Raw genomic sequence first — 26480 nt, 5'->3', positions numbered from 1 at the left:
ATTCCGGAGCTGGCTCCCCCACCCTTAGATGTGTGTCCTTGAGCAGGTTTCTCCATCCCTTCCCACGGCGTTCTCGTGTGGCTTCCCTGAGGTGGCACACGGGCACAGCACCCAGAGGATGCTCACTGCCATAGCATCCAGCAACTGCAACACCTTCAGGGCCTATGAGCTGGGCCTTGAAGGATAAACAAGCAGCCACACCAAGGTCAAGAGCAAGGGCACGAAGACATACGGGCATGGGCATGTTTTTATGGTGGGTTGGAGACTGAAGACTGGAGGGGGATGGGCACAGAAGCTGTGAGAGCCAGACAGCAGTGATCAGGCTGTGGGAAGGCCAAAGCTGTGGGAACAGACGTGCACAAGGGTCAGAGAGATGTCACATTGAACACAGCCTGACGTGGGGGCCAGATGGACGAAGGGCATGAAGGCTCTAGGACGGCTCCCGGGTTTTGGCCTGTGCCGTAAGTGGCTGGGAAATAGTTGGCAGTTGTCCTCAGCACCCTCCATCCTTTTCCAGATTTCTCTCTCGCGCGTGGGCACCCCCCCAGGGCCCACAGGTTGCGTCAGCCTCCAAGGAATCTCCAGACCAGGGCTGGCTGAATGTTTAAGCAGAGTACGCAGCAGCCTACAGAATGTCCCTCTGGGGGCTTGAGGGAAACTCCAGTCCCACAACTTCCAGTCCTTGCCCTGAAATAGCTCCGGGCCCAGTGGCAAAAAGTGCCCTGTTGGTCAGCATTTAATTCTAACACAGGGCAGGTGGTGATCAATGTTAGCATTGAGAAGCAAAATGTGTGGGCTCCAAGTTGGGTCTGAGAATAGAATGGGCCCTGGGAGGGGGGTGGGGGGCGATCTTTTATACTTTGTCTTTATGGGAAACCAGCTTTTCTCATCTGCAAATGAGAAAAACCGTGCCTAGAGTTGCTGTGGATTGGATGAGATCACGCATGCAGAGTGCCGGTACGGTGCCTGGGCATCATGGATCCTTCCAGAGCATACCTTTTTTTAAAAATTTTTTTTAATGTTTATTTAATTTTAAGAGAGAGAGAGCATGAGTGGGGGAGGGGCAGAGAGGGAGGGAGACACAGACTCCGCGGCAGGCGCCAGGCTCCGCGCTGTCAGCACAGAGCCCGACGCGGGGCTTGAACTCAGCCATGAGATGCAATGACCTGAGCCGAAGTTGGACACTTAAGCAGCCGAGCCCCCCAGGCGCCCCCGAATCATCCTCTTAATCGTGATGGTGTTGCCCAGGCTCAGTGGGATGTGATGTCTGTATATTACCTAGTTCAGTGCCTGGTGAGGGGTGAAGGTGCTCACTGTGTTTCCTTCTCTTCCACGCTTACACGTCCTCAGACCCCAGTGAGACATCTCGTGAGGCGTGGGGTTTGAGGTGAGGCCATAACTGATACTCACGTGGGAAGTGTGAATACCCCTTCCCATCATCTGGACTGTCCGCTGTCCTGTTGGAACAGACTCCCTGCCCCTCACAGGGCTCTTTGTCGGTAAGCGGCGCCCACAAAGCACATGGCAGCCTTTGGGCATCACTCAGATTGGCCCCAGGTGTTCAACCAGGTGAGCTCCCATCTTGGGTCCATTCATCAGCGCTACAGGGAGACTGTATTCAAGTTCTCTCAAGTTGACAGACGTTTTTTAAACTTCTTTTAAGTTTATGTACTTATTTAGAGGGAGAGTGCAGGTGCACAGGCAGGGGAGGGTCAGGGAGAGAGAGGAAGAGAATCCCACGCAGGGTCCACGCTGTTAGTGCAGAGTCCGACACAGGGCTCCATCACATGAACCACGAGATCGTGACCCAAACTGAGGTCAAGAGTCAGACACTTAATAGACTGAGCTACCCAGGTGCCCCGTCAAGGTGACAAATACTTAACAAGTATCTCCTCCTTCCCGGGCTGTGCTCTGGGGTATGACTGACCGAATTTATTCTCTGGGCTGGACCATTTGGTACTCTTAATTCTGGGGACTCACTTTTGATCATTGCAGGTCCTTCTCAAGGCAAACCTGGGACCCATGAGCTCACATGAACCAAGAGGTACTTACACATACAGGAAAAACACATTCCAACCCTGTAGCTCTCATGAGATGATGACAGGGAACAGGGGCTAACGTCGCACCCCTTCTGAGGGCTGAGTATCTTACACAGCCCCCAAACTCGGGCCTTATATGGTGTTTCCATTTTCTTATTAAGGCAAACGAAGACCCAAGAGGATAATGTTTTCAACCAATAGAAGAGATGATAAAGATGGTCTAATTTTTTGGTGGTTTTTTTTCCCTTTGTGGGCTGGAATTTCAGTGTGACTGTGGCGCCTTTGCTGCTTTGCTATAGTCAGATACTCAATCGTGTATCCTTCACAGCCCCCTTCCTTGCCGAAGTGCTCCTGATGTCTGCAGGCTCCTAATGTACCTCAAATGGAGAGAACTGAGGTGTCACTGATAGACCCCAAGGCCCCCTAGTGTGGCTATTAAGTTTTGGTGTAGCTCTCGTCTAGAAAACCCAGTCCAGATTTATTTTTATCTTCAGCATATAGATCACTGAAAATACCCTTCTCCATTAGTTCTCAAGGGTCAGCAGCTACAGAATGGCTCAATAGATTTATGATGGTGAGGTTGGAGAATACTAAGTTCGAGTTGAGGTGAATATGAAAAGAAACATTTGGATGAGGTTAGGAGTATTTTGGCCCTGAGACAGTCAGTCCACGTTGAAAGACTCAAGAAAGAAAGAGAGAAGGAGAGGGGGAGAGGGAGGGAGGGTGGGAGGGAGGAAGGAAGAAAAATAGGCTGTATGTGCCTTTACTCAGATCAAGATAAGAAACTGTAGTTTTCTTGGGAACTCATGACCCTCTCATTCGGCTGCTCTGGAGGCATGGTATAATGGCAGAAACTTCGGACTCTGCCCTCAGAGGACCTGACTTCATATTCGCTTGCCAGCTGTGTGACCTCAGGGAGGTTGCTTCCTTTTCTGAGCCTCTTCCCATCTGTTAGATGGTAGCCTACTTAGATGTGTGGTGGGAAACAGCGTTTGTAAAGCGCGTTTGACACACAGAATGGTAGTTCCCTTTCGCCTTCTCAGACTAGTTGCATTTATTTGCCTTCCTTGTTTTCTATCCTGCTTAGAATATGCGCTGAGATGATCTCCTGCCATTTCTTACTCTTGAGTGCAGTGTTCACATTTCTACTGGCTGCATCAGAGTGGATCTGTGTATTAGTGGCTTCCAGAAGAAAAGTGGATGTGTCAGTTCAAGTCCAAAGGCAACCTGGAGGCAGAAATTCCCTGCTCCTTGGGGAATGGCAGCCTTTTTTCTCTTCTTTTTTCAACTGCTTAGATGAGGCACACTACCATTTTGGAAGGTAATCTGCTTTACTCAAAGTCTACTGGCTTCCACCAATGGCTAGTCTAATGTTTGCCCCAATATCTGGTATCACAGCCTAGGCAGGTTGACGCACAAATTAACCATCACAGTCTGCAAGCAGGCCTTACTTGCGATCAGTGGGAATGAGTCATCTGGGGGCAGGAGGCAGCTACCTGTGGCTCAGAGACAAAGAGCAACACGTCAGCTTGTGGAAACATCTATGAGGATCCGGCTCGTGCGTCCTGCCTGGGGTACGATCACAAATCAAGGGTCTGCGCATGCCTTGGAAGAATCAGCACATCCCTTCCAGAATCCCCAGGGTCCTGATAAGAAATCTCCCCAAGAAATGGAGGTTTTGACCTCTTCTCTTAATCCCGAAATAAATGTGGAATGAGACAGCTACCCTGGCACGGACACTTCTGGAGGGCTCGTGATTTTTGAGACCCCAAAGTAAAATAAGATTCCAGGTCTAAAGAGAAGCTCAAGTCCGTCTCTAAGCGTCTTCCAGCTGTAAATCAAGCCTGCGTTCAACTCCTTGATCTTGCGACAAGTGGGAGAAAGGCGTCTGTGGTTCTCTGCTGCGTCGCGGAGTCCAGGTCCTAGTTCCCAGAGCTTTGAGCTTGTAATCGCTCAGTCATCTGTTTTGAAATGAGAAAGCTCGCATACTTGAGCAGTGAAGTTTAAAGGGTAAAGTCAACTCAAGTTGCCAGAAACATGGGACAGAATAAATGTAGTGTTGGCTCTTGCAGAGGAGGGGTAGGCTGGGGAAGTGGCCTCGCAGTGCCTGCCGGCACGGGTCTTTGCACCCATCCTGTGGCAGCGGTACAGGAATTCGGTACAAAAACACTGTTTTTGCGGCTCTTTCGTATGCTGGGCACTGTATCGAGCTCTTTCTGCACATTGCCGATTCTTTATACCAGCTCTTTGAGGGAGAGAGGCTGTTTTTCATCCCCCTTTTAGAGTGGGAGAGACCAGGCTCAGAGAGGATACGTTTCTTGAACGGATCACATGGGTGGTGACTACTGGAACCAAGTATTTGATCGGGCTGAATTCAAAGCCTGTGTTCCAAGAACTTTGCAGCGTGGCTCCCGCTGTTGCCAGATCCCGCGCTCTGAGTAGATGGAGAAAGCAAGACCAAGAAAGAAGAGTGGATACCCTCTGGGGCATTGGAAGCCCTGTGCCGTTTTGGGAAGGAAAAAAAGAGAGACGGAAGGTGGTGTTCAAAAGGGTCAGGCTCAGAGGGCTGAGTTGAGTTGCATGGGAACTTGCAAATACTTGGTGACTGCTTGAGCAAGAACCTTGGGGCCAGCTGGAGCAGGGATGAAGGCAGATACCTTTGCCTCCAGAGCATTATTACGGGTTTCATTTCTATTCAATGTCACAGGCCTCTACCGAAGCATTGGAATCGCTTGTGGCGCCATCCCCTAGGCGCCTGTGTAGAAAGTGGATGGGGGCAACAGTGGAAAGGAGAACTGAGGAGGTGCTCGGGGGCAGGAAGGTTCAGATCTAGAGTCGTCTACACAGTGATTGACCGAAGCGCCTCGCCACTGTATGGCTTCCTGCTGTCAGATCCCATGCAAGTAGGCATTTCAGTGACCTACGGTTTCCAGTCTTCCTCAGTGTGATACATGAACTCATCCAAGGGAATTCTCCTCCCCCCTGTAGCCCCCACCAGCTGTGAACCCAAACAAAACACACAATTACCAACTCCACGCCACCCCCAAGGCCTCAGAACGGCGCAGAACAAGGCGGAGCTTTATTAATCGAGGGACTTTTGCCTTACTCTGTGGGAGTTGTTAATTAAAACCACTGAACCATTGAGTTGGGAGAGAGGGAGGGAGGCAAGGATGGGGGACAGCTCACACACTGGCTTTCCTCCTTTGCAGCCTGCGTACCTAGTTAAGTTGACACGGACTTTACGGTTGAATGAACCATTCACCAGAGACGTGTATGCGGTTCCTTGGGAACAACTTTCATGTGCTGCCCTGCAGCCGGGCTCTGGGGGCAAAAAGCCTGCCTCGCCTCTGACCAAGTATGCCTACGAGTTAATAATAATGATCGTGGCTGTAACAATAGCAGCTACCACGCCTCGCCTCTGACCAAGTATGCCTACGAGTTAATAATAATGATTGTGGCTGTAACAATAGCAGCTACCACTTACGGAGTGTTTCTGAATGCCAGGCACTGTGTGCCCCGCTTTGTATGCATGATCTCATTTCACCCTCGCTTGAATCCACATGCTCTTTTTCCCATCCCCGATGAGGATCATCAGTAATACACCCAAGGTCACAGAGCTGGTGAGTTAGGGAGCCCAGACTCAGAGCTGGAGCTCAGCCGTGGTGGTTCAGGCTTTTTTCACTGGAGCCAGGTAAACATGATGGAAATAGAACTCCTCTTCTTCCCCACCCCCGCCCACCCCCCACCAGCCCTGTGTCTCCTCCTGTGTTTCCATATCCATTTCCCTGCCACTGCCAGAACCTGGAAAGAATCTCAGACTCTTCAGTTCATTGTTCCTGGAACACCAGTCGCTAAGTGTGATGGGGTCGCTCTTTAGTATCTCACGCTGTGGTTCTCTCTGGCCTTGCCGCTCTTGTCTCTCCCTAGGCATCCCTCCGTCGCTTTCCTTACCTCTGATCTCAAGGCCCATCCAGCAAGTCCACGCGACACTTCAGCTAGAAAAATCTGTCCAGGGCACATATTTGACTACATTGTCACCTGCTTACAATGGCTCCACGTTGCCTGCTGAGGAGACCCTGTGTGCTGGTTCCTGTTGCTGTATGACCGATGCCTTCAAAGTCTAGCTGCTTGAAACCACCACTGTATCGTGCTTCCGGGGTCTCTGTGTCAAGAGCTGGGGCGAGGTGCAATGGGGATGGCTTGTCTCTGCTCACCATGTCTGGAGCCAGCTGGACAGCGGGGATCCACACCATTCCAAAGCTGTTCACTCATGTGTCTGACGCTTGGGCTGAGGTGACTTCAGGGTTAGGATGAACATGGCTTTTCCTTGTGGCTTAGCTACCTCACAGCGTGAGGCCCCAGGATTGACAGACTTTTTACCTGGATGCTTAGGGCTCCGAGGGCAAGCGTTACCGTGAAGCAAAGCAGAGCTGTGTCGCCTTTTATGAGCTACCCTTGGGAGTCACAGAGTGTCACTCATACCATACTGTATTGGTCAAAGCAGTCAGCCCTCCAGATTAAGAGGAGGGAAGGGAACACAGATGTCCTCTCTCAGGGGGGAAGGTGGCAAGGTCACCTTGAAGAAGAGCCTGTGGGATGGGAGATATTGCTATGGTCGTCTCTGGAAGATACAGTCTGCCACGTCGTACACCCTATTTTGCCCAGCATGGCATAAAAGGCCCTGCATGGCCCCCACGCCGAAGAGCCAGCTTTGTGGAGCCCTAGACCTTGTCTGTCTTACTAGCTAGCTCTTATGTCTAGCACAGAGCATGGTCCACAGGAGGCACTCTTTACATTTGGGCAGCTAATGAGTGTTCTGCTTGCCCAGCCTCATTTCTTACCATCTCCTCCTTCTCCTCACTGCCCGTCTCGCATGCTGATTCTGCCACTCTGGACCACTGACGTTGTCCTTGATGTAGGTCCCACACTCTTGTACCTCTGTGCCTTTGCCTGTGTCCGTTCTCTCTACGGATTCCTCCCCCCTCCATTCCCACCTGCCTGCCATAGTCCTCTAAGAATCTGCTGAAGCTAGGTAGCCTTCCCTGGCCACCCTAGCTCCTGGTGACACCTTCCTCTCACTTCCTCTGGTTTGTCTGTGTGACTGTCCGTCTCCTAGACCAGGATATCCTTGAGCAGAGGGATTATGTCTTTTTACTCCTGCATCTCTTAACAACTTCTGCCAGACCTCCCGTATATGCTTAGCGATGTGCATGGAGTAAAGGGAGAAAGGAAGAAGGTGGTGACAGCAGCACTGTCACCTCTGCTACCGTTAATAGTAATAATGGCAGCCAGTGATTGTGGGGTGCTTTCACATAGTGCGGGCACTTTCCAGGTATTATCTCTTTGAATTCTTAGAGAAATCCTAGAAGGCCTATATAACATGTTATTATCCCCGTTTTATGGATGTGCAAACAGAGAAGTCAGTGGGAGTACAGCCTTTGGCAAGGCTGGTTTTCCCAGTGGAAATGAGTGAAGTCACCTGTCCAGGCCGTAACGTTTGGGGGAAGCTTGAGGACTCACTCTGCTGTTGAGATTCTAGCCTCTTCCCTTTTGGTGCTGCCACCTGCTGGGCCTTAGGCTCTGAGACCCAAAGGTTTCTGTAGGTTTTAGAGAGCTCTGCCATCCTAACCTTCAACTGGATGAACAGAACAGTGATGTGGGAGGCAACAGATAATCTGTTAGTTAGACAATGCCTGCTTTGTTCTCAGCGTCATGTTTTAAGGAGTTCAGAATCAGGCAGAGGTTTGTTTAGGGAAGGGGAACCAGGAAGGCCAAGGGTTCAAAACCCAAAGCATAATAGAAATGTTTGTAGAAACTAGATATTCTTGGCATGGAAAATACTTAGGGAAGCAGTAGTTTCCAGAGGACCAAACTTGAACTGTAGATGGAAGTTACACTTACGGTTTTCATTTCCTACACCCCAAGGTGACCGTTAATCAGTGTTAGGAAAAAAATGTGCTGAAGATTAGATCTGCAAAAGAGTGGGTGGGTCCTCTTGCAAAGGCATGAGCCTCCTGTTCCTGAGAGTAATCAAGCAGAATGTGGGAAACTGGGTCCACATGTTGCAGAAGGGATTCCTGCATGAGGTAAGAAGCTGAGAGAGAAGACCTTTAAAAATCCTCCCAGGTATAAGGTCAAGGTGCCCAGGTTCCCATAGGAATCAGCAAGGTTCTGTTACAGAGGGAGCAGAACTGGGTGTTCCGGAGGAAGATGTCTCTTTGACTAGCCAGGTTTACATATGCTAGCCTGGGGATAACAGTACTCAAGTCGTTTCTTCTGAAAATCTTCTCCCCCGTTTTCTCCCCTAATAAATACAAAAAGTGTGTTGCCTCCTTCCCTGGCCCCCAGCTCTGATCCGGATGATGTAGGGGTTTGGAGGCGGAGTGGACTGTGGCTGTTGAGAATCACTGTGAGCTCAGGGTCTGCACAGCAGGCGAGACGTTAGTGAATGTTGCCGTCTATAGTTTGTATAATGAAAATGATAGGTTTTAAAAGTGTACACATGTTATAATATCGGATATGCTCACTCTAACTAGGCAGGCTCTAGGGAATTTGCCCCTGCCCCGCTTGAGTAACTACCCGAGCTGGTCTGTCTCCCATCCTTGTGAAAGTGGAAGCACTGGGACAAATTGGAGAGCGAGAAAAAGTCAGGGGCCCTGTTCTTTCGTCTTTGTGACACCAGACAGCTGTCCTCCTGCACCGATGGAAGGTAATTTGAGCATCCTGTGGGCAACAACTCCTGCCTGATTCCTGCTCTGGAGGTCACTGGCCTGTATTTCGGCTCCCTCTTAGCCTGCCCTTCCTGCCAGAGTGCTCCAGCTGCCGCTGAGGTGCCCCCGCCACCCCCAGTTCATACCGCCCTGGGCTGCTCTTTGTCTGCAGGCTGGCCCGTTTGCCTGCGTGCTTGGCCGCTGGGCTGCCCGTGGCTCGTGCCTGAGCTCCCCCCGGGAGCCCTGGCAGCCGCCTTGCTACACAGAGAGACGTGCTTGTCAGCGGCGTGTGCTACACCTGTCCCTCCTCTGAACACGCCTGTGGCACCATCCAGGCTCATACATGTCAAAATTCTAGGGGGAAACTGTTTTTGCCTTTCAAACTGAACTCCCTGCTCTGCTGGTTTTGCTTTTTACTTCTTTTTTAAAGATCACGGACAGTGGGGAATTTAGCCGTGGGCAAGGAGACGGCAGTCAGCTCAGATCTGGGATGCCGCCTGGTACAGCACTGACAGTGTTCACTACGCTGTGGACTCTGCTCAAGCCATGCTGTCCCTTGAATGGGACCCGTGACTCCTCCCTCCTCCATCCGTAGCCTCCTCTACCCGGAAGGCCCCTTCTTCCTCGGAGTCTTCCTCGGAGTCTTTAGGGTTCCATAGCCGACTATTAGTAGGGTCTGGCTTATCTAAACAGATGCAAGGATGTCTAATTTTTCTTCCTATTCCCCAATTGCTTTACATACATGAGACATAAAAGCAATTAAATCCATGGTTGTTATTTATTCTTGCATTCAGTACACCAAAAATGTTTTTAGGTACCTATCTCAAGAGTTCTAGGGGCGGGATATTGAAGCAAAAACACAGGTCCTAAAATAATAATAGTGACAGCAGCAGTCCTGCCTTTACTGAATTTGGTGGGTCAGAAGCTGGAGCACAAGAAGATAGATAAGCAGTTATCCCAAAATGTAGAATAAAGGAGCCAAGCTTCTATTTTATTATAAAAGACAGATTTGTTGGGGCGTCTAAGTGGCTCAGTCAGTTAAGTGTCCGACTTCGGCTCCATGGTCTCATGGTTCATGAGTTTGAGCCTCGCTATGGGCTCTGTGCTGTTGGCTCAGAGCCTGGAGCCTGCTTCGGATTCTGTGTCTCCCTCTCTTCTCTCTCAGCCCCTCCCCCACTCGCACTCTGTCTCTCCCTCTCTCTCGAAAATTAATAAATGTTAAACGTGAAAAAACACAGTGAATTTATTGAACACAACAACGTGTTAAAATGAAACCATATCAATGCCTGTTCTCTAGTTATGTGTCCCTGAGCACATCACTTAAACTCCGTGACTCTCAATTCTGCATCAGAAAACTCATTAGATCAAGTCATTAATCCTTGAGAACCACCTGCCCTTCCCCCAGATCTGATATTCTGTAGTTCTGTGAAACTGCGTTTTATTGGTGTTTTACATAATGTTCAGTTGCATTTAAGGTGAAGTTTGAGAGGTAGGACCTCATCCTAAGTGGGAGATGGGGGCGTGGTCTGCAAAGGCCTTCTGTAGTTCAGCTCTGAGGAGCTGGATGAGGCAGAGCGTGTGGACTGAGACCACCCCACGTCAGGGGAGAGGAGCACCGTGTTTAGTCACTAAGGAGCGCATCATCTTGGGGTTTGTACCGTGTCAGTCCCCACATGCACTTCTTGGAGTAGGACACGCTTTTACCGGCTGTGGTAGAAAAGGGCATTTTTCTCTGGTTCACCTGAGGACTCAGATGTTACACCAGATGTGCCCAGCTGAAGGCTGGGCTCAGTTTTCGCTTTTCACTTCAGGATTTTGTTGTAGTTTTAAGATTTTCGGAATTTCAGTTGGGGGTGCCTGGATGGCTCAGTCAGTTAAGCCTCTAACTCTTTTTTTTTTTTTTTTAATTTATTTTGAGAGAGAGAGAGCCCAGCTAAGGAAGGGCAGAGAGAAGGAGAAATAGAATCTCAAGCAGGCCCCACACCATTAGCAGCAGCACACGGCCCAGTATGGGGCTCGAACTCACAAACTGCGAGATCATGACCTGAGCCAAGATCAAGAATCGGAAGCTTAACCAACTGCACCACCCAGGCGCCCCAGCGTCCAGCTCTTGATTTCTGCTCAGATCTCATGGTTTGTGAGTTGGAGCCTCACGTTAGGCTCTTCATTGACAGCACAGAACCTACTTGAGATTCTCTCTTTCCCTCTCTCTCTGCCCCTCCCCTGCTTGTGTGCTCGTGCTCTCTCTCTCAAAATAAATAAATAAATATTAACAACAAAAAAAAAGATTTTCAAAATTTTGACCATGGCTTATCTTACCAGGATTATGCAGTGCAGCTTTTTTTGGGGGGGGAGGGGGTCAGGAGGGGGTGTTGGGACCCCAAAGAGGCAGCTGTGAGATCAGCCGGAGCTGGCTGAGGCATGAGTGAGCCTTCCTGCACTCACAGCCACAGCCTTCTCATGTCCACGGGAATAGAGCCTCTGCCCATTTGTGGACAACGGACATAATTTTTGGACAGTGTCTTAATATGGAGGCCTGCCGTTTCAGTAGTTCAGAATCTGACCTCTTGAAGGAAAAATGGCTGGCTCTCATGCTCACACATGTTAACTCACTGTTTTTCCAACTTTTTTGTTTTCATCCCTTCCTGATAAGCATAATGAGATCACACTCTGATTTTTGGAGAGCAGGCTGTGGCAAGGGTAAGAATAGGTGTGACTTTGGAGAACCATTGTGTCTTCAACAGTTCCACACCAACCAAGATTGTGTCAAACTTTTATCTACAGAGTAGATTACAAAAAACATTGGGTGTTTTTATTTGTTTGTTGAAAATGGTAAATCTGGGGGGGCACCTGGGTGGCGCAGTCGGTTCGGTGTCTGACTTCGGCTCAGGTTGTGATCTCACAGTTCGTGAGTTCGAGCCCCACATCGGGCTCTGTTCTGACAGCCCACAGCTTGGAGCCTGCTTCAGATTCTGTGTCTCCCTCCCTCTCTGTCCCTCTGCCACTCGCACTCTGTCTCATTGTTCCTCTCAAAACTAAATAAACGTTAAAAAAAAAAAAATTAAAAGTAACAAAAAAAAATAAAATGGTAAATCTGGTATGTTCAGACTCCTGCCCCACCCCCAGGTGGGTCCGCTTCCACCCATGACCAGTGTGCCTGGCTGCCTGGGTGCTTTTTCTGAAGGTGACCCAGTGCACTTGGACGCATGGAAAAATGAATGGGGTCAGGCATCTGTGTGTCAGCTGTTGTGTCTACGGGTCTTGCTGGGTTTAGTGGCAGGTAATTTGAGCATCCTGCAGTCACCCAGTTTTGGCTTAATCCCTACCCTTGAAGGCCAGAGGCCCTGCGTATCTGTTTCTTTGAATTGGAATACATTTACTGAATCTCCTTTAGAATGAGCGCTCAAAATGATGATTTTTTTTTTTTTTTTTTTTTTTTTTTTTTAATGAAAATGCTACCTGGTGGAACGTTAGCATCTAAGGCCACACAGTGAATTCATTGTACATCTTTAGGTCCTTTGGATTTGCACATCTGTATCTCCGAGAAGTACCTAATTTTCCTGCCCCTCCCCAAGGCTGCCTGGCAAATACCTTCTCACCCTTCAGGATGCTGCTTGCACCTTTTTTTGCTATAAGAAGGCTTTTCAGCCCCTCTCTCTGGTCTGGCCTTTGCTGAATCCCATGCAAACATCTGCATGTCTACCTTAAGCCCCTCAGGGCCTAGGACTAAGTCTGATTCTCCTCTGCCCAGCACCCAGGCCAGTGCCTGCCTTATAGTAGGGGCTGCACAAATGTGTCTTGCAAATGACAGCACCTCAAAATGGGGGCCACCTCTAGAGCAACAGCCTAGACTCTAGTGCCCTGCTTCCTGCAACCCTTAGGTGCTTCCAGAAACCAGGTTGTTTGTGGGCGTTGGATGATGTTCCCCAGGCTTGCTTTCCTGCTTCGGTCTACAGAAGGGGTCTTTCTTGCACCGAAAAGTTAGTTACAGTCTGTCTCTGTCTATCCTCAGTGCATACTGACATTGCTTTCAGCTGCAGTCTAGAGAAGACAGGGCGAAACTTGCATGAACCTGAACCAGAGCACCATCTGGACTCTCCCCAGTCCGGTAGTGAGTGTGGTTATTACCTGGGGGTGTCTCCGTGAAATCCGAAGAGAAAGAGACACTGGAAGTCTGATTCCACCCTGAGGTTCTAGTCATCTCCGGAAGAGATCTCACAGTCCTGAATGCCAACATAAAAGTCCTCTGACCTCCTGTGAAATGTATCAGAAGTCACAGGAATGAGGGGCGCCTGGGTAGCTCAGTCGGGTCAGTGTCCGACTCTTGATTTCAGATCAGGTCACGATCTCACAGTTTCGTGGGTTTGAGCCACGTGTCGGGCTCTGTGCTGACAGTGCAGAGCCTGCTTGAGATTCTCTCTCCTTCCCTCTCTCTCTGCCCCTCCCTTACTCATGCGTGCTCTCTCTCTCTCTGAATATACTTAAAAAACTAAAAAACATTCGCAAGAATTATCAGATGTAGCGGCATCCAGAGGATTGGCAAGCATGCCTCCGTGTAGAAGTGCCTGGGAGGAAGGATTCTTCAGGCAAAGCGGAAGGCTTTTCCAGGGTAGGGGGGCATCAACTCATGGCACCCTCACTGAACTACCCACATGTTGCCCATGATCCTCCCTATTCAGCACGCCTGGTGTTGCCTCCTCACATTCCCTCTCGGCCTGGGCTTCCACACTGACATGGTTCTGAGGTCTGCAGGTCTGTAAGTCCAAGGTTATGAATTAATTGGTATTTTAGTAAAGCCTTGGAGTTCTAACAACTCTTACTGACCTTTGATCTGAGATGGAGCGGCCATCAGGGATCAGGTACTCATAATATGGAGGTCCAAGACTAGTTACTGTGAGGATTTGAGGTTTAAATTACCATTATACTGTAGTCCCATTGTGGCGAATATTTACCTCTTAGGGAAGCTGAGGCCAGTCTAGCTCCCAGTTCCTCCATCCAAGCCTCAAGATTTAAGGCAGCATTTCTCAGAGTCTGGCCCTGACCGCTTGCAGGAGAATTACTTACGTATCTGTTAAAAATGTGGGTTTGGAGGGAAGGGATGAATAGGGGGGAACACAGGGCATTTGGGGGGTGGGGCAGTAAAACTACTCTGTATGACACTATAATGGAGGATACATGACATTATGCATTTGTCAAAACCTGTGCCACACAAAAACAGCTGGACCACACAGAGTGGACCCTAAGGTGAACTATGGAGTTTGGTTAATGCAACTCTGTCAGCATTGGTTGCATCAGAGTGCAGCACACTGATACCAAGTATTAACAACAGGGACGCTGGTGGAAGGGGAGAGGGGCTACGTGGAAAGTCTGCTTTCTGTGCAAATTCTCTGTAAACCTCAAACCGTTCTTTAAAAAAAAAAAATTTTGTTGTTGTGGTTTTAATGCACAGTTTGGGCCCCACCAGTGATGTTCTGTATCTACAAAGCTGGGGCCACGGAATCTGCATTTTCTTTGGTTCTCCCACTGACTCAGGTGCATTTTAAGGTTTGAGGATTCCTGGAGATAAGTCAGTCTGCTCTCACCATCTGTTTCATTCCAAGAAAGAGCTTAAAGGGCCTTTGTCTGGAGAATTGTCTCCTGCGTGTGAGAGTGTGTTTCATCTTTCAGTAGGTGGACAGAAAGCTTCCTGCCAGTGCTAGAAATACTATAACATCACACTGACAGTTGAACCACAGTAGAGAGAATTCAGGCCAGACCAGATTCCAGACACGGGGACTGTCAGAGCTCCAAAGTGTGCAGCCCTTCTTCAGAAAGATGCCCCACCAGCCCCCATTTTAAACAAGCAGAGTTGTGGAGTATCATGAAAATTTTACATATGTGTATTTATTTAAATAGGGGGGACAAATCCACTGTCATAATCCCTGGCTGGCTGTGTGATTGAACGTATTCTGGAGCTTTTTGCATTCAGATGCTCGTTCGAGTTTCTGTGTGCCTAGATCCTAGGTACTAAGCTAAACCAGAACACTCTGGATAGTCATGCCAAGTGGAATTTGGTTGAACCTGTGAATATTCACATTGCATGTTGCAAATACACAAGGACCTTCGCAGCAAGAATTTTCCCACTTGATCAAGTCACTCCAGCTAGGAGTTTGAGGAAAAAGCAAAAGCAAGCCCAAGGCCGTGGTGAGATCGAGTCTGTGTGCTAAAAGTCAGGGTGACGTGTGAGTTACAGCCATGCCATGTGCCACTGCTGAGTCAGTTTATAGCAAACAGAGGCAAAAATCCTGTGCGGAGATTTGCAGAATATGCCGAAGGGACCCACTCAGCCGGGATCCACTTCTGCCCAAACTCAGAGGCCCTGGCAGGGGCGTTTGGCCTGACTCCAACTGGGTGCACATTTTACACATATGTGAGATGGGGTCCATAACTTAAGAAAATTTAGCAATTTCTGCTTTAGATAATGGTCTCTGAACGTTTTGATTGTGTTAAAAAAAAAAATCTGTTGCCGCTTTAGACACTGTGTTTTCAAATACAGTATATGTACCACGTTACGCAAATATGGCGCACAGTATAAAACCTGCACAAAACTTAGGAAGGAAGTGGGGCGTGTTAAGAAATACATGCAAATAGAAATACTTTAGTTTTTGCTCATATGGGTCGTCTCATCTTCCTCATCGCAGAGACCGCTGCCTGAAACCCGTGCTTCCCACTCTTTAATGTGTATTAGAACCGCATGGGGGGTCTTCCTGAACCGGAGTCTGATTCGGGAGGTCTGCAATATTGCCAGTGACGCTAGAGCTGCTAGCGCGTGGCCCCCGTTATGAGCGGCAGGTAGGGTGAGGCACGTACGTGTTGAGTCCTGTGGCAGGAACCTCTACGGTGTGCCTTCAGTTCACTTCAAGCAGCTTTGCAGCACCTAGCTTTAGGAGATGAAGTCTGTGGCACCGGTTTGCCCCATTGAGGCTTACAGGGGGCCCCTGGGACCCTTTGACTCCTCCTCTATCCAGGCCTGCCTTTTCCTGCCATGCCCTCTGTCCCTGTGGCCTCCTGAAGCTGAGCTCTTGTCTGACTAGCTTAGCAACGTCTTTGTAGTGCTCCCCAGAGAGGCAAGCTGTGGTGACGAGGCTAGCCAGAGCAGCCTCCAGGCCTCCTGCTCCCTGCTCACTTCTGCAGAGGCTTTACCTCCTGCCACAAGCAGGATCAGAGAACTGGGCCAGGTCTGCCTGGTCATCTGGCCTACCTTGCAGCCAGGACTCGGTGAGATGGAAAGGAAATACGGACAAGCCAGGGAAGGGGCTGGTGCCCTTTGAGCTGTGGGTATTCCCACCTGGTGGCTCCTGGTCGTGTTCTGTGCTCTGAGCCCAGGTGGCTCATCGCGTGGCCTCGGGTGGCTGCTCCAGACTTGAATGAAAGAAGAAGGGAAGATTTTGCTGGAGAGGAGAAGTGAACTCCCACATCCTCCTAAAAAGAGCCGTATACCATCCTAGTGATGTTCTGAAGAGCTGGCAGGTATACAGCACAGTGGGAAACAGGGCTCAAAGGTACCCCAGCTCTGCCTCAAGGAGGAAGGTAGGAAACTGCTTGGATCTCTGGGTCCATGTCTCCCCTCTGCCTTTGCCAGCAGAGTCTTTGGAAGGGCCCCCCAAAGACATGGAAACCAAAGAAATGCTTCTTGATGACTTGTGTCTTCTAGTCCAGGTTAGAGTCCTATTGTCACAGGGAAACCTACTGAGAAGGACGTTCAGACCTGAGACTTTCCCCAAAGGCAGCTGCTGACTCTGTGTCATTGGTGTCCGTTTGAGATGACCCGTAATAGGGAAGCAGCAGCACCAGGGTGTTCGATTAGAGCTCAAAGTTCGAGCCCCAGGCTGGGTGTAGAGATGACCTAAAAATTAAAAACCCATTTTGAAGAGCCTGGGTGGCTTAGTCAGTTGAACATCCAACTCTTGATTTCAGCTCGGGTCATGATCCCACAGGTGTGGGATTGAGCCCCGTGGTGGGCTTTGCCCTGAGCAATGGAGCCTGCTTAACATTCTCTCTGTCCCCTGCTCACAGTCTTTCTCTCTAAAACAAAAATAAATAAATAATTTTAAAAAATTAAAAATCTTAAAAACAAACAAACAAAAAAACCATCAAAGATATGCCACGACGAGGGTATTAGAGTCACTCAGTGACGTATCTGTGTAGTTGTCATTTGGGGTGAAGGATGGGAGTGGGTTGGCCTTAGATAAAAGAAACTTGCCGCATTTGCCTCAGCTTTGGTGCCGAAAAACTTTGAGAACAAAGTGGTTTCCAAATGCCTCCTTAGTAGAAACTTAAGCCTTTGCTTAAATTTTAGTACTACAGTTTTAAAATTAGCACGGAAAAATTAAACCACCTTTTTCCCCCGACCCTATTTTTGCATTGCCAGTGCCTTCTCCTCTCCCCTTAATTAAGTCAAGGGGAACAACTTCCTTTCTGTCCTAGAGATCAGCTCTCTTCAAAAGGTCGTAGGCAGTTTTGTTGGACTGGATTGTCCGATTGTCCTTCTGTGACCCGGAGTGAAGTTTATTCATCTGACTTCTAAGAGGCCCGAAACTAAAGGCATCCTTTTCCAGGTTTGTCCAGAAACTCCGTTAACATCCTCATAAACCTAGAGCGTACATGCATCCTGCCACATTGCAGGAGAGCAGCGGGCACTATGAAAGCACATGTTGTTTAGGGTCTTGGACGCTGGTGAAATGCTCCACTGCAGGGACTTTTCATCAGCCCACATCATTTTCTTTAACAGTAGACGACAAAGTATGTGTTGACATACATGCTTATATAGTTATATTGATATTGGCAAGGAATCGTGTATGTGTGTGTGTATTTATTTCTTTTATTCCATTTTCTTCACTCTCTTCACATTTAAATCAAAAGTGCATCCAGAACATATAGACAGGTTGACACGTCTTTGAAGAAAAAATAATCACCTCGGCTTGATTTATTTTTCCCTTCTGTTTTGTACTACTTTAATTTCTTGCCTCTGAGTATTTTTGTTGTTCTTTTGTTTTGTCTTTTAATGTCATGCTCCATTAGAAACGCACTGAGCCAGGTCAGGTCAGTACAGATTTCTTCCCCTTCCCGTCCACCCCTCCTCCCCCAGCCCTTGACAGAAGGTGATTTCTTCTGTACCCAGTGGAAGTCAGTTTGTGTTACTTGCGCAGGTCACATTGAACTGTGAACTTTGGGAATGGGGAGCCACCTTCCCCCTCCTTCCGAAGGCGAGTCACAAAGCCAGTTTCATTTATTCCACGTTGTTGTCTGATGTTTAAAGAAGGAATCTCTTAACTAAGCGCTGGATTCAAAATCTGGTGTATCTGTTCTAACAGGTCCTATTAGATTCCATAAGTATTTTGTAACCGGTGTCAGTTACATAGGATGCACTCTTCTTGTCTAGAATGTTCCCTCTTAAGAGGCATTTGGCCCTCACATGTCTCTCCTGGCCTGAGCGATGGTGAGGCCACCCTGCAAATCTGGTCATCCTGCAAAGGTCTGAGACAACTCAGGTGGGATTCAGACAATGTGTATTCTGAAGTCTGTAGAAGGAATTATTGATGAGAAGATGCTCCCCCAAACTGGAGTATTGCATGATGGAAGGTTTTGACAAGTCAGTGCTCTCTTTGGCACAGAAGCCAGAGCCTGCTAGTCATTTGCTTTGTACCTTCATAGCTCTCCAACTCACAGCCAGTGGGCTCAAACCACCTGGCTCCCACACCCTCCCTGACTGAGCCCCGGTCCCCACGCTGCCCGGCTCCTATCTGTTCCTGATGCTCCGGCAACAGTGAACTACTTGCCATTCTCCTAACTTACCCTCTTCTCTGTTTCTCTCTGCTTTTGTATGTGATACCAATGTGCCTAGATGGATCCTCCTCCTTTGGCTGGCAAACTCCTATGCACCCTTCAAGGGCCAGCTTAAATAGCTCCTCTTTGACTCCTCCCCGTGTGCTCTGAGCCTGTCCTGCACCCATCTGTAATACTGCTATTCATCTGTTCAATGTCTGGGTCCCCTGTAGCTTTTGAGCTTTACCAGGACAGGAACTAGGTTTTTCCTCCTCTGTAACCCCAGCCTGATACAGAGCCCGGTACCTAACAATTGTGGTATCGAAAAATGAGAAGAGGGTACACAGTCACTACCCTGTGGTATGGGCAATCGCTGCCGTTGATAGTCACAGCAGCTAATAAATTTCAAGTGCCCCCAACACACCAGGCCCTGGGCTTTGCACGCGCTGGCGTATTTAACCCACCACAGCCTTGTGAGATTAATCTGTAGTTCTACCTATCTTGTAGCTGAGGAAATGAAACTCCTAAGAATTACAACCAAAAAGGGTGACAAAGCTGAGATTTGAACTCCCCTACTTGCACTGTGACCCTGACCACAATTTCATTTTCCTCGTCTGAAAAACAGATAATACACTTGACGAGAGTCTTGAAGGTACAGTGTCATGGCTTATGGGAAGCACTTAGCACGGTACCCAAGCAGCCTCCATATCCGTGAGTTTTTATCAGTAATGATGCATACAACGTCTCCCAGCTGGCAAGGGACAGAGGAGACATTTGAACCCAGATCTTTCTGACAACAGAGACTTGTTCCTCACTCTTATGCTCATGGGCCAGTCCAGGGTGCCCCAGCCTTGAATAGAAGATACCTACCACACACCTTGTGTCTTTAGCAGGGGCTCCATTCGGGGGCCTCTGGGGAAGCTGTGGAAGGTGGAGGCAGAGCCCCTGCACCCATCACTGCAGAACTCGAGAGGATAATGAGTAAATTGTTGAGTTGCTTGGTGACCTAGGACCTCACCAAGCAAACATTAGGATGTTACCAGCGCATCATTAGGCTCCAGCACTAATTATTTATTTCCCCAAAGAGAAGGAACGTTACAGTGTTGGTGCTGGGAGATTCAGTCCCTAGATCAACTGCTTCCTTTCCTTGTGACCTCAGGCAAGCCCTTTCATCTGTACCCAGGGTGAGCCTTGCTAAGGCTTCCAAAGACGGGGCATGGCTATCACTTCCTGCCCCCCCCCCCCACCCCTCAGCCTTCAAACCCTCCTGAACAAGGGCTGCTGATTCAGATGGGTACAGCAGCGATCGCTTCACCTGCAAACTATGCTTTCTTAAGGGATTAACCTGATGAAGGCAGTTTATATTAATACGTTCAGTAGCCAATTCCTACACAAATTTGGGTCAAGCCAAAATTATATTTTTCATTGAGAGTAGAAGAGTTATTTAAATATCTATATGGAGCTCTTTGTAAATGAAACTATTGGAATCGGCGTGTAATATTTTAGAAATAAATGTTTTATTTTTTTTACTGTTTATTTTTGAGAGGGAGCACGAGCTGGGGAGGGGCAGGGAGAGAGGGAGACAGAAGGGCAGAGGATCCAAAGGGGGCTCTGCACTGACAGCAGCAAGCCCAATACAGGGCTCCTATTCATGAACCTTGAGATCATGACCTGAGCTGAAGTCGGACACTCAACCGACAGAGCCACCCAAGTGCCCCATGAAATATTTTAAGTTAGATTCTTGAGTGTGAGCCTCGTTGTAGTGACAGCTGTCTCCAATGCTATGCTGTCTCCTAGTGAGAGGACATATAACAGAATTTTTAAGAATGTCTTAAAAGATACATGGTTGAATACATGTTTTCACAAATGCCTGGGAAAAGAGGTAAACTCCCCAGTTCCTCATTTCCACCACCCAACTTCTGCACGCAGTGAATGAAATAGATTCGCCGCGAAGCTGGATCATGGTCAGATTACTTGCATTCAAAGCACTTTAGTTCCCTGTGCCTTTGAGAAGGCAGAGGATCCGATGGATCCTTGCCTTTCCCCTCCTCTCTGCCTAAACAAAGAATTCCCCGCAGCAGTGGACAGGCCAAGGTAGCCATCTCTCCAGGGTCCTTCCACCTTTCTAGGTTGTCATTTTCAACAAAACCACGCTGCTCTGCTGGGGTGTTACTGGGTTGAGGGCCATGGCACGTCTCAGCATGGTCTCTGGAATGCTCTCTGGGCCCTGCTCTGCGCCTCCACGGAAAGCCAGGGGTGTGTACGTGTGGGCCTCGTCTGCACGCCTGGGTGCGTGTCATTGCCCATCCGTATGTGTTGTTTCACCAGGGATGAAAATCCAGCAGGGAAATGAACGCTAAAATCAGTTTGTTTGTCCTTTGATAAGATCCCTGCAGTTAAAAAGTTTTCATTTCCATGGCTGAGTGGGCTTTGCTAAAATCAAAATTAACTGCCTTGCTTTATGGTGCAACAGATTGTGTTCTGAAGAGCTTCCCCTGAATTCTCCTTGAAAGGACATTTGATCTGGGAAGTCTAGCTCCTGGCAAAGTCGCTGCATTTTGACGTAGGTGGGTTTTTTCTCGTTGTGCTAGTGTAGAATGTGTGCAGAGAGCCTACCACTGGACCCTGGGTCACATTGAATGGGTGGGTGGATGGATGGACTGATGGATGGGTACACAGACAGATAAATGGTTTAATTTGCATTTCTATGTGTCTTAGATGTCATGTTCCCTGACATTTAAGAGGAAGGAAAACCTGGGCTTCATCGGCGGAACATGCGACTCTTGATCTCGGGGTTATGAGTTTGAGACCCGTGTTGGGGGTAGAGATTACTAAAAAAAGTAAACTTTCCAAAGGAAAAAAAAATTATTTAAAAAAAAGGAAGGGCTGCTGGCTGGCTCAGTTGGAAGGGCATGTGACTCTTGATGTCGGGGTTTGAGCCCCACGTTGGGTGTACGGACTACTTAAAAAATAAAATCTTAAAAAATAAATAAAAAGAGGAAAGAAACCCTGTAATTGGTGTCCTCCCAAAAAGTTTTTGCTAGACCCCATTCTGGTCTTCATTCAACAAAACCCGTTTGTCTTAAGCACTTAACACGTGTTAGGTACATGGGATACAGATTTGAACAACATTATAACAGTCCCTGTCTTCAGGGAGCTCACTGTGTAGTGTAGGAGATAAGCGTGAAAGGTGATTACACAAATAATTGTTTAACTATAGCTGTCGTCACTATGTTTTTTTTGTTTTATTGAGATACAATTCATAAAATTCACCCTTTAAAGGCATATAATTTAGTGGTCTTTGGTGTATTTACAAAATATTCTTTTGCTTTTAAAACGATGCGGTTGAGGGGTTCCCGGGTGGCTCAGTCAGTTAAACGTCCAACTCCAGCTCAGGTCATGATCTCACGGTTCATGGGTTCGAGCCCCACGTCAGGCTCTGTGCTGACAGTTTGGAGCCTGGCGCCTCCTTCAGATTCTGTGTCTCCCTCTGTCTCTCTGCCTGCCTCAACTCATGCTCTGTCTGTCTCTGTCTCTCAAAAATAAATAAATGCTAAAAAAAAAAATTAAAATGATACAATTGAGTGAAAAATGGATTCTAATCTGTTGTTGTTTTGTTGGCACAACCACAAATAATTGGTTTGACTGCTCCAACAGACTTTACATTATGTGGGCATTGCATTGTCTGTGATCTTTAACGTCATAAAGGAGGGGCAGGCGGGGACATGGGAGAAGTTCAAGTTAGACATGGTGACCTCGAAGCTGCTCTAAGGAGGAATTCTTTTGACACACGTGGAAGCTTCTTCTTACCCCAGATGCTCCAGTGAGAACTTTCTTCTCTGCCCCCAGCTTGAACTTAACTGGTTCTGGGCCGCCTCCCATAGTGTGCTCTAATTCCATTTTTCTGAGAGTGTATCCCAAGAAGGTCCCAAACGAGAAGTAGAAGAAAGTCAGGAATTGGCAGCCCTCAGGATCTACCCCATATATTCTAAAGTTCAAATTCCAAAGGCAGTAAAACTTTCCGTGATGCAGCTCAGCTGTTTCAGGAAAATCGCCACTCGTTGGTCTTCTTCGTACATGTCATTTTACTTGAAACGTAAGGCGTCTGCATTTTCAGACACCTTGCAGGTTTATCTGCTGGGGGCCGTGTAGGAATTAAAGGGATCTGAGTTTGGTTTCTTGCTCTTTGGTTTGTCTTCCCGTTCTCTGAAGATGCAAGCAGTCTCCCTTATGGGGTATTGTGAAGGAGACAGTGTAGGAGTGTGAAAGCTGCTTTGTACCTGAACTACCTCCTACTGGTGGCTAAGCTCTCGGGAACTGGTCTGGTTGGCAGACAGCCATCTATGCAGAAGTTCCAGGGCTACCCTTTCCCCCCGATAACACTGACTTCCTCGGAAGAAAGCTTTGTGGCCCCACCAAGAGATCTGGAAAGGGGTAAGTTAGTGTGAGTGTTATTCAGAGAGTTTTGTGACAGCCCTCTTAAGACATTGGTATCAAAGGTGAAATTCACCATTGTAGGTAGATACTTCAAGATGATGACGACCATAATAATGTCTCCCACGTGTATGGTCTTATACATATTGCAGAGCACTTTCATGTGCCTTATCTGGCTAATTCTCATGTCTGCCTTGGGAAGCAGGAAAGCTGTGGTATTCCCATAGTTTAGATGAAAGGCTCAGAGCCCAGAGAAGTAACTTGCCCACGATGACAAAGGTGGCTCATCTGTCCTCGGTCTTTTCTTTCCACTCTTAAAAGCTTGCCTACTTTCTCCACTGAGCTGTTCTGTAATTGTTCCCCCCTATGATTCGCTGATGATTGTCAGTCCCATTCGCATTACTTAGGTAAAACACCTGCTTGTATAAATGCTGACATTAAAAAGAATGTCACGAATACATCTGACAGTTAATTTTATTCACTAGTTCCCTTCTGCTCTATAGATTCCTGTTGAGTTTGGGTTAATTAAGCTGTGTTCTATTTTTGCTATCAAGTGGGTGATCTTTTGTGTTGAATCAACAGCTGAGTTATCCCTGGGCTGTGATTAGTGACAGAGCCTCGGGAAAGCCTCAGTTCCTTCCCCCCTTAGAGCCCAGGGTGGCCTTGGAGAGCTTCTGGATGTGAACAAGGGGACTGTACACAAATTGCTTTTGACCATACATTTGCATCATCCTGTGCTCCTATTAAAGGTACATGACCGATGGTGGACTTGGCCTCTATACTCGTCGCCTGAACCGGCTCCCTGATGGGATGGCTGTGGTGCGGGAGACCCTACAGAGAAATACCTCCCTGGGCCTCGGAGATGCCGACAGGTAAGTTTGCTCCACTTGGGACTGACCAGGTGCAGAGATCCTTCCAGAGTGGGCTGAGGAACGAGGGTGTGATATTGAGAGCGAGCCGATGGGCACTGTTTTAATCCACCTGGGGGGTTGGGAGGCCTTGAAGCCGTGCCTGGGGTCAGGAGCTGGCACAGCAGGTAGGAGGCGGCTGCTGAAAAGGGTTCTTGAGTCCTGCTTCTGGTAGGGTAGTGCTCCTGATAGCAATAATAGAGGGAGTTGAGGCTCGGGTACTTTTTGTTTTGTTTTGACCGTTGCTACTGCATCTTTAATTCAGCAGGCCCCAGGGATCTGCTTTACTTCTTCTATTAGCAAGCTTTCTAGGTATTATGTCTTGGAACAGAGTCCCTAATGATACACAGAAGGTCTGTGTGCAGAAGGGAGTGCTCTTGGCCGTGGCTGATCGGGCTTCACTGTAGGTCTCCTGTGGCCTGGCGACAGGAAGCAAGGCCTAAGGATGTAGTCTATGGTGAGTAGTTGACAGAAGCTTGGCCAGTCTTCGCTGCAGCCACCATCCGAGATGAAAAGAGCTTCAGAGACCATTGCAATATAGAGGACTATTTGGTAATCCTTAGTCTGACACAGATGGATTCTATGGCCTTGAGCAATCTATTAAAGTAGGGGTTTGGACCTTATGATTTCCAAAATCCCTTGCAGCTCTGATGTGCTGTATTTGATTTCAATACCTTTTGGTGATCTGACTGTTGAAGGATTTTACTGGCTTGCTTGACATCTTTCATGTGGGGTGAGGAGACAGAACATGGAATTTAGATGTGTGGGCTTGGAGTCACCTTACACTTTTGGGTGTTAATCCTCATGTGCCAGAAAGCCACATATTCGTAGCACAGACCTGGTTTCTTGCTGTTCTCTTTGCCGGACATACTTTTTACAAAGAGCTAAGTGACGTCTGTGATTCTCTGGCTTCAGAGAAATAGGGCAGCACAGTAAGGAAAGAGAGGCTGAAGTTACCCCCAGGAATGGCATTTGCTCAAGAGGAATCTTCATCTTCTCTCCGGGAAGGCTCAGAAGCCTGGGCTCCGGTAGAGAACACTGAATTCGTTGTCAGGAACTTGGGATCTGGCCCAGGCTCTGCCACTAACTTGAGTATGTCCTTCTCAGAGTCCTCCCCGGTGTCCAGGCTGGTGATTTACACCCACATGACAAAGGCTTTTCACCACAGTGCCAGTTCAGGTCAGCTTTGTTCCTGTAATTAATTCATTTAAAAGTATTGGTTTGAAAATTCCATAGAAAGGTGGACCTTTTGAGAACTGCTCTTTCTAAGGCTAAAATGCTCTGTAACTAAAATCTTTGGAGGCAATACTATCAGGGAGAAAATCAGCTGCTGTAACACCCCCACTGGAGATTTCACAATTTACCCAGTTATTGTGGTGATTGGTCTTTTCCTGTAAACATGTATCTGGTTAGTAAATCTATGAGTGTGAAATTCAGGCTTTACAAGGTACATTTTCCCTTGTAGCAAAAGAAGAATCTGTGCCTAGGCAGTTTAATTTAATGCTTCATTGCAGGGTTAATGGAATTATTATAGATCACAGCTGAGCTCTTTTCTGCTTTTGGAGGTAGAGGATTGCAGTGGGGGCTAGAAAGCTGGATGGTGTTTGTCATGTTGTTCTAGTTTAACCTGTGTGACGGGACCAGTTGGACCACAGTGTCTTCTGGTTCTCCCCAGACTGGACTGCTCAGATGTGATCACTTAAGACCAAATGGATAACTGACCAACTTTTAAAGACAGATTTCAGGGGCGCCTGGGTGGCTCAGTCGGTTAAGTGTCCGACTTTGGCTCCGGTCATCATCTCACAGTTTGTGAGTTCAAGCCCCACATCGGGCTCTCTGCTGTCAGTGCAGAGCCCGCTGTAGATCCTCTGTCCTCCTCTCTCTCTGCCCCTTCCCTGCTCGCGTGCGCGCTCTCTCTTTTTCTCTCTCAAAAATAAACGTTAAAGAGGAAGGAAGGAAGGAAGGAAGGAAGGAAGGAAGGAAGGAAGGAAGGAAGGAAGGAAGGAAGAAAAAGAAAGAAAGAAAGAAAGAAAGAAAGAAAGAAAGAAAGAAAGAAAGAAAGAAAGAAAGAAAGAAAGAAAGAAAGAATTCAGATGGATTTTTTTAAAAGTAGGATTTAATAGGGGCGCCTGGGTGGCTCAGTCAGTTAAGCGTCCAACTTTGGCTCAGGTCATGATCTCACGGTTCGTGAGTTTGAGCCCCGCATCGGGCTCTGTGCTGACAGCTCAGAGCCTGGAGCCTGTTTTAGATTCTGTGTCTCCCTCTCTCTCTCTGACCCTCCCCCATTCATGCTCTGTCTCTCTCTGTCTCTCTCTGTCTCAAAAGTAAATAAACGTTAAAAAAAAAAAAAAAACTTTAAAAAAAAAAGTAGGATTTAATAATGCTTCTAAATTTCCTATTTCATGTAAGTTTGGACCTGGGGGCAGTGAGATATTTTAGGTTGTTCTCAAATATGTTAAATTTCTTTGATTCTAAAGTTGACCACGTAAATGCTTCAGTTTGGCTAAGTGGAAATAATAGTAGATTTGTTGCTCTAAAGTTCTTCATGTGCGTCTCTTCCAAAAACTATATCCTACCTGAGTGTT

The 26480-nt window shown here is 47.9% G+C and overlaps 1 protein-coding gene across 2 annotated transcripts in view; it reads left to right on the top strand.

Moving 5' to 3' along the window:
* Nucleotides 1-26480, top strand: part of NAV2 (neuron navigator 2) — a 394263-nt gene that overhangs the window by 246155 nt on the left and 121628 nt on the right. For both annotated transcript variants that reach the window (XM_053203382.1, XM_053203383.1), the window contains one exon: nt 23737-23859. In XM_053203382.1, coding sequence (XP_053059357.1) covers nt 23737-23859 — 123 coding nt within the window. The remainder of the gene's footprint in view (nt 1-23736; nt 23860-26480) is intronic.

The sequence above is a fragment of the Acinonyx jubatus genome, chromosome D1, assembly GCF_027475565.1.
Source record: "Acinonyx jubatus isolate Ajub_Pintada_27869175 chromosome D1, VMU_Ajub_asm_v1.0, whole genome shotgun sequence".
Classification (NCBI taxonomy): domain Eukaryota; kingdom Metazoa; phylum Chordata; class Mammalia; order Carnivora; family Felidae; genus Acinonyx; species Acinonyx jubatus.
This window is presented reverse-complemented; position numbering and strand designations above follow the sequence as displayed.